The 8,525-nt window shown below is 38.9% G+C and overlaps 1 protein-coding gene across 2 annotated transcripts in view; it reads right to left on the bottom strand.

The window, feature by feature from the left end:
* golga4 (golgin A4) overlaps window positions 1-8,525 on the bottom strand; it is a 128,498-nt gene that overhangs the window by 76,832 nt on the left and 43,141 nt on the right. For both annotated transcript variants that reach the window (XM_048595648.1, XM_048595649.1), the window contains exons 9-10: window positions 7,470-7,553; window positions 1,680-1,827 (exon numbers count right to left, since the gene is read on the bottom strand). In XM_048595648.1, the coding sequence (XP_048451605.1) occupies window positions 1,680-1,827; window positions 7,470-7,553 (232 nt within the window). The remainder of the gene's footprint in view (window positions 1-1,679; window positions 1,828-7,469; window positions 7,554-8,525) is intronic.

Here is an 8,525-nt window from a genome sequence, read left to right as displayed (position 1 = left end):
GAAACGTCAGCCTTTCTGCTCCTACGATGCTGCTTGGCCTGCTGTGTTCATCCAGCTCTGCACCTTGTTGTCAAACATTCAAGGCGTTGTCTTTTCATTTGCAAACTTTGTTGGCTGTAATTTACTGCCCATCCGTAACTGCCTGTGAGCAGGTGGTAGTGAGCCACTTTCCTGAACCACTGTAGATCATGATGTAAAAGTAAACAACAGTGCTCTCAGGAAAGGAATTCCAGGTTTTTGAGCAACCAACAATATGTTTCAAGTTAGGATGGTGTATGTTTCATCAGTCGTGTTCCCAGGAATTTGCTAGTCACGTGGATCGAAGTGATGGAGGTCACAGGTTTGGAAGGTCTGCCAAAGCACTCGGTGAGCTCCTGCAATGCATTCTGTGGACAGCACACATTATTGTGGTTGTGCATCAATGGTGAAGACAGTGACTATTTGAATGGGGGATGGACGTCATAAACTGGGTTACTTTGCCCAGGATGGTGTTGAGCTTCTGGATTGTTGTTAGAGCTGTACCCAGATAACGCAAGCGGAAATTAGTTAGTGCAAAGGCATTGATGAGACTGCAGGTGAATTACTCATTTTAAAATTCCTAGCCTCTAACCTGCTACATAAGTTATGAATGATCCAATTCAGTTTCTGGTCTATGGTCACCCCTAGAATGTTGATAAACACTACAATTTATTTTTCTTCATCATAAATAAAATGTACAAAGAAATAACATGAGCAAAAATGTATTTTTATTATTTTAGAAAATTTAGCACTGCTTCATCACTTATTGTAATAGAACAGCACTAATGGACAGATTGTGAACTATCTTCTCACTAAACATGCAGCAATACTGGACAAACTTGATCTTGAAGGAAGTGCACACAGCACCTAACTTTCACCTGACCCACAGCGATAACACTCATTTATAGAATACAGGTTAATAATCTAATTCAAACAAATTCAGTCTCTGACACCGGAAAAGATTTAAGTATAGTACTGGGAATAATGCACCCAACTATCTCATTTCACTATCTTGGCAAATAAAAGCTAAGCACTTATTTATGAAACTTCATGCGTTGACAATTAGTCACTGCACATACAGTCGATGGTCTGGATGATCATTAAAATATTCAGTCCTCATCCTTTAGAACTGTCGTTTACAAATCACAACCAGCAGAGAAATGCCAAAGAAATTAGTGACAACCAAGCAAAATTAATGAAAGTGGAGAGATACCATTTGCAAGCATGAAATGTTTGCATCAAATTAATACTTAAATGCATGTAGAACCAGGCATTCAGTATCAAGTTGAAGAAACACTACAATCAATTAGTGAAAATGTTCCTTCTGCCTACTACTGGGGATTACAGTATGCACGTTAAAGAATTGCAGAGCAGTTAAAACATGCAATACGGACTAGTGTACAAAGTATCAGCATAACATAAACTGGTGGAAATAAACAATCTAAGCTCAAAGGTCACAAATGCTAGTTCATGTCTAAAGTACACTTGGTAACTTCTTGATAAAACTTCGGCCTGAATCAGACTCGCTTTCTTTGTCTCCTAGCTGAATCTGAATTTATATTCTCATTTTATTGACTGTAACTGAGTTTAGAGATCTACTGACTAAAGAAAGCAAAGACAAATTAAATCAGCTAAAATAGAACATAGCAGGAACTGCTTACCAGCTTTGTCAGACTTCTCTTTCTGTTCAAGCAGCTCTTCACGTTGTCCACTGAACTGCTGAATTTTGGCACGAAGTTGAGAGATTTCCTCTTCCTTCATCTCCAATGTTTCATGCATTTGCCGTTTTGTCTCTGCGATCACCATTCCCTGTAATTATCAACATTTTAAAATTTTTCTTTCAAAAGGCACTAAAATAGGCCCTTCAGATCAAATGATCTATGCTGATGTTTATTCTTCTCACATGCCTCTTCCTGTTTCAACTTTTGTCCGCTTTGCTCATACCGAGCCATTTATTAGTACTCCGGGTTGTCTTTTACAAGGCAATTAACTGCATCTCCAAGTTTCTTCTTATCCCTGAAATCTTCTCTTTTCTTTCAAAGCTTTCTTCCAAATTGAGGGAATTAACAAGGGGAAAAATCAGTTGGGAACAACTTGACTCTATCAGCAGCTCACCGAATAGGAACGTACTGACTAATAAGAACTTGCAAAACTCAGATTTCTACCAAAACCAGCAGTAATTCAAAAGCTCATCAGTATTCTGTGTTGTGACTGGTATAATAAATTTAACGTCCAAAGATACTTCAGATTGCAATTGATAGAAATCGACGAAATGGATGAGAATTCCCACTGTTAAAGACTCTCTAAGCATCCTTTAAAAAGGCACACCATTTTAGTGAGGTGCAACTGGGTTTTTAACTAATTTATTTTGTACTAATTCCATAATTACTAAAAAATGCCTTGAAATATTAATTTTGTGTTACAGAATGCCATATTTTTTAGTAACAAAGAAAAATCTGCATTACAAAATTGCAACTCTTTCATAAAAGTTAATCTATTTTAGATTCTATCATAATTACTGACTTAGCTCTCTGAAAAGCTCATTGAAACCTGAAGGATATGAAATGCTAAACGTGATGATGGTTTGGATAAACAGAGTTTAGACGTGTTAAGGTTTACCAGGGATAATGCTGGGCAGCTGCACAAAAAGGCTTTGGAATCATATTTGGTCACAGATTTTGGTGTCACTGGCTAGACCAGCATTTATTGCCCAATCCTAGCTGTCCTGAGAGCAGTTAAGAGTAAACACACTATGGTGGGACAAAGTCACAAGTGGACCAGACCAGGTAAAGATGGCAGATTTCCGTCAGTAAAGGGCATTCATGAACTTTTTTTTTTTAAACAACAGATCAACTGTGGTTATATCGATACCCCTATATTAGCTTTTTATTCCAGATTTTTACCAAATTAAAATTTCACCATCTGCCAAGGCAGGAATCATACCGAACTCCCCAGAATATTTGAAACAAACAGAAATTGCTGGAAAAATTCAGCAGTTCAGGAAGCATCTGTGGAGAGAAAGCAGGGTTAACATTTCAGGTCCCGTGACCCTTGTTTAGTTATGATTTCCAACATTCACAGTTCTTTGGTTTTCCTCAGAATTTCAGCCAGGGATTCTGGATTAAATAGTTCAATGAAATTATGATTACATCATCACCTCCCAGAGGAGGTGTAGTTAAGAATGGTTCAGTCAGCAAGTGACAAGGCACACGAGGTTTCTGGTAGCAGCAGGCTCACGGTAAGACTGGAGATTAACCAGTACAAAAGGTGATAGGAAAGAAATTCAGTGAAGAAAAGAATTTAAGTCAGAAGCCTCATCAGGCTCAAATAGGATACTGAAGGGCCAACAGACTAGTTCAGACTGAGACCATGGCTAGGAAAGGGAATGGATATAGGGAAAGACATAGACATAGACCTTGTAGCAAGCATCAAAGATGATGGCATTCTTTTTTATCCCTGAATATTTTGTTGGAAGGAATTGCTAATCACAGATGAGGTTTTGGACTGGCAGTATTGAAAACACAGGAATCATGATTGAGTTCAGAGAGGCTATGTCACCTACATCCATACGTTAGCTGAATCCCATATCTGTTAGTTGTATTCCTAAGGTGAGCATGTAGACGATAAGGAGCAAAGGGTCTAAAGAGTTTATTATTGGTGTCTTCAAAAATGATGATGAAGCAGACATGAGATAACAAGGTGTAGAGCTGGATGAACACAGCAGGCCAAGCAGCATCAGAGGAGCAGGAAAGCTGATGTTTCGGGTCTAGACCCTTCTTCAGAAATCTCCAGAGAAGCTTCATGTCCTCTGTTATCTGTTTTAAGTGACACTGTGTGCACAGGGGAGAACTGTACTATAAAAACATGGACAAAACAGTAGGCCTTCAAACATATTCCACCATTCAATGAGACCATAAATGATCAACTCCATCGATCTACCCTTGCTGCAATTTTTCAATATATTTGCTAACAAATATCCATTATTGTCAGGTTTAAAATTAACAATTTATCTACTACTATCATTTGTAGAAGACATTTTCGAACTTCTCCCACCCTGTTGCATAGAAATGCTGCCTGGGCTTGAGTACAGCGGCAATATTACTACCTCTGGACCACGAAGTTCAGGTTCAAGTCCCATCTGCTCCAGAGGTGAAGCACATCATCTCCGAACAGGTTGATTGGAAGATGTCAAGAAATGCTTCCCAATTTCATTCCAAAGTTATCTGGCTCCAATACTGACACAAAGACCCTAGCCTAGACCTCTCAAACAGAACAAATTGATACTGTTCATCTACCCTCTTGGTCTCTCAGAATATTTAGAGTCACGGATTATTTACATGGCAAGAGGCCCTTCAGCCTATCATGTCCAGTTTTGAACATCAACTATCTATCTATTTTAATCAATTTTCTAGTACTTGGCTTATAGCCTTGTATGCTACAGTGCTTCAAGTGCTCATCTAAATAATTCTTAAACATCTTGAGGATCTGGTGCAATATCTGTGTGGATTAAGTTATTTATGGAAATGTGGAGACAGCAGTCTAGATTCTGGGCCATCATCAGTCTGAAGTTGTGTCAAGTCAGGCTGTGGGAATTTGAGCAGTCAATGTTAAGGGTGCTCAGCAGGGAGCAGTCCATACTTTATTGTGGAATGTGGAAAACTCGTCTGGGATTGAGACACTGAGGTAATAACTACAAAGTGGGCCACTCTAAACTTAAGCATAGGATCTGATACACCATTGGAGGGGCTGATGTACTATGGGGCAGTGGGAGAGGTTTCACATCACCTTCAATGGGTGGACAATGGATAGATATCATTGCACAGCAATGTGGTAAAGCCAAGGGCTGAGGAGAAAACTGAGCATATTAACCGCCAAATAAAAAGGTGCGACGGTCACATGGAAAACCTGAAGGGTTTAACAGTGACACAAAATGGTAGATGAAGGATTGGGGGTGGGGGACAATAATGACTATCAAGGGGAGCCTGGAATTTGCTCACAACAGTGTGACTTGGATAGCACGCATTCTTCAACCCAATCTTAATTGTTCAGTAAGGAAGAAAAATGGCTGTCAATACATTCACATTGGGAGGACTAACATCTCTTTATAGGGGATACAAATTTGCACTGAGGCCAAGTTTGGATGGTAGATAAGTTTTAGTAATCACCCCTTCTTGAATGAGTGTGCACTCTCTTGTTCATTACGTGCTAAATAAATCTTTGCTTCCAGAAAAATGTGCATTCATGAACAATAATGCAGTCATACGCACAAGATGTCTGTAAATCTGGAACACGACTGCAGGTACAGTTCTTATTCCAAGGCTTTCACATTACCTTTGGCCTCTGTGAACTGTTCATTAAAGACCTAAGTCTTGGATTCACTTATGAACCTAAACGTTGAAAGATCGCTAAAGTCTACTGCTATCCAAGCTGTTTCTCAAAGGTGAGCAATGCCTCACCAATATTACTTCTATCCACCTTGAGACATATTAAGAGGCTGCTTAATTTATAAACGAGAGTCAGAGACATATTATTCAGCTGATCGCAACCGGTTGTGTTGAGTTTGAAAGGAAATTGAAAACAACAGCTGCATCACAGGCAACTTTTGAGTCATTGGTTGGTAAGAAAGTGCTATTAGGGATTGTTTTAAATTGCTGTAAGTTAGAAAACCGTTTTATTTTTGAAGAAAAAGCTATTCTTGGATTAAACTAAGAAACACCACGAATAAGTTAAAGTTGGGTCAATATAATGAAGTATAATAAGTAAGACTGGGGAATTACAGACAGATTGCCATTTGGAAATATAATGTTGTGACGATAACTTGTTATGGATATGTTATCTCATAGTCATTATATTGGGAAACTTTGACTGACTGAATGTATACTGGGACAGTAGTAGCATAAAGGGTGAATTGTTCAGTGGCGGGGGTGAAATTACACATAAGAGAAGCAAAGAAAGATTATGAGAAAAGAATGATGACCAAGTAAAAGGGTAATCTCAAAGTCTTCTGCAGGCACATATACACTAAGAAGATAGCAAAAGAATTAGGAGGGCACCTTAGAGACTAAAAAGGGAATTTACACCTGGAGGCAAGAGACACGAGTGAGGTGTCAAGTTAATACTTTTCATCTCTCTTTATCATGGAGACAGATGCTAACCAGGCCATGGTGACACTAGAAAAGTTTACAAGGTCAAAAACCACACGACACCAGGTTAGACACTACACCCAAGGAAGGAGTAGAGCTTCGAAAGCTAGTGTTTTCAAATAAACCTGTCGGACTATAATCTGGTGTGTGTGATTTTTGACCTTGTCCATCTCAGTCCAACACGTGCACCTCCACATCATGACGAGAAAGGTTCAAAACTGATGAGGAGGAAGTGTTGAATAGAATAACGTAAAGTAGACAAGATACCAGGGCTGACAAAATACCAAGATGTTGAACATGATGTGGAGGTGCCGGTGTTGGACTGGGGTGGACAAGGTCAGAAATCACATGACACCAGGTTATAGTCCAACAGGTTTATTTGTAAACACAAGCTTTCGGAGTCTTACTCCTTCTTTAGGTTGAAGGAAGTGAGAGTTGAAATTACAGGCACACTGGCTGTAATCTTTCAGTCTTCCCCAAATGCAAGCAAGTTGCCAGAGGACTAATGCAAGCATTACACCCTTGTTCAAAAAAGTTTATAAGGATTAACTGACAATTACAGATCAGCTAGTTTAACTTCAAGTCCGAGGAAATTTCAAGGGATTATTATTGAAGGTAGAGTTAAGAGTTACAGGGGAAAAGGTGAGTTGATTAGAAAGTGTCAGCGTAGATTTCTAAGGAGGAAACTATATTTAACTAACTTGCTGGAGATTTTCAAAGGGGTAAGAGAAAGCATCAATAGGATTGATGCGCTGTACACTGACTTTCGTAGGACATTCAACACAATGCCATGCAAGATTTGTGAGAAAATTTAACACACATGGAATAAAAGGATAGAGCAATGTGGATCAGAGGGGAACTAAAATTCAGAGAGAGAATCTTAAACAGTGAAAAGAAAACTGTTTTTCCACAGGTTCTGCCTGAACGGTGGAAGATTGTCAACTTTCTGTGAATTAGTTTTCAGATTTCCAGCAAGTGTAATAGTATGTTTAAGAAAAAATGCACTTTGGAATTTACCAAAAAAATGTATCTGTATGCAATGGAACTTGCACTCTGTTACTAATCCACATTTAAGAAAGTTATTCATAACCATCACTGAAACTGTAGTAGCAACAGTGTAATATTGTGTGCTAGCAGAATCGATGCACTTCACAGGGCTAATTTGACCATTTCATCTTACTGTGCAGTTGAACTACAGACTGGGTCAGTTCTGCAGCAAATCATATCATTTAAAATTTAGCTGCTTCTACTTTCCTGCAGTTTTTGACAAAACAGCATGCCACTCACCTTACCTAAAGTACTGCTCACCTTATCTTGTTCCAACTGTTCAATTAAATTCTTTGCATCTCGGAGCTGAGTGATTAGCTTTGTTTTTTCAGCGGTGTGTAGATCCTGAAGAAAATAAACAGTATGAAAAGGCACTCTCCATTTCATGTCCCTATTAAACAGGACAGAACTTACAGCATAGAAACAGGGAATTCAGCCAACTGGCCCATGCCAATGTTGTATGCCTCACAAGCTACCTCCTACCTAACTATATCAGCACATCCATCTCTTTTATATCATATACCAAACTAGCTTCCCATAATGGCTGACTACTCAAAATATTTTTTTTGATGAGGACCAGACAAGTTGGAAAAGAGAATGCAACAAACATTATCTATGTGGATTTTAACAAAGCAGTTAACAAGTGCTACAGAAAAGTTTTAAAAATACATGACTCATGGATCAGGACTATAAAGATAAACCAGGGAATAGGAGTTATCGAACTAGATGTCACAGTATAACCACTAGACACATTTTGGTGCTTGGGGAAATATGCATGAGCAGTGGAGAACCTAGCACCTTTCGGCCGATCTGTATGATGTTGCCAAAATACGGCAGCTGATTCTTTAAAAATAAATTTTAAAAATACACATTTACAGGTCAATTGAGCCAGCTATCCAAACCAATTCACTGGATAATGAAATAAAACCAAAACACTACAGAGGCTGGTGATCCAAAAATAAAACACCAAGTGTTGGCAAAACTCAGCAGGTCTTCCAGCATCTATGAAGAGAGAAACAGTTAAAGTTTCGAGTATGATGACTCTTCTTTAGAACTGCAGAATTCTGAGGAACAATCATGGGACTCAAAACATTAAACTTTGTTTGTCTTTCCACAAATCTATCACACCTGTTGAATTTCTCCAGCAGTTTGTTACTTCTTTAGATTGTACAAGGCCCATAACACAGACAGTTGACATTGGCAGACAGGCAGAAATGGGCAGTCTGTTTTTGAAACCAGACTACTTCAAAGATAGAAAGTACAGCTGTATCCTATTATTTTTTTTTTGGGGGGGGGGGGGGGGGGGGGGGGGGGGGG

Source organism: Rhincodon typus, chromosome 4 (genome assembly GCF_021869965.1).
Source record: "Rhincodon typus isolate 14 chromosome 4, sRhiTyp1.1, whole genome shotgun sequence".
NCBI lineage: Eukaryota > Metazoa > Chordata > Chondrichthyes > Orectolobiformes > Rhincodontidae > Rhincodon > Rhincodon typus.
Note: the sequence above shows the minus strand (reverse complement) of the source record. Positions and strands in the feature narration are given on the sequence as shown.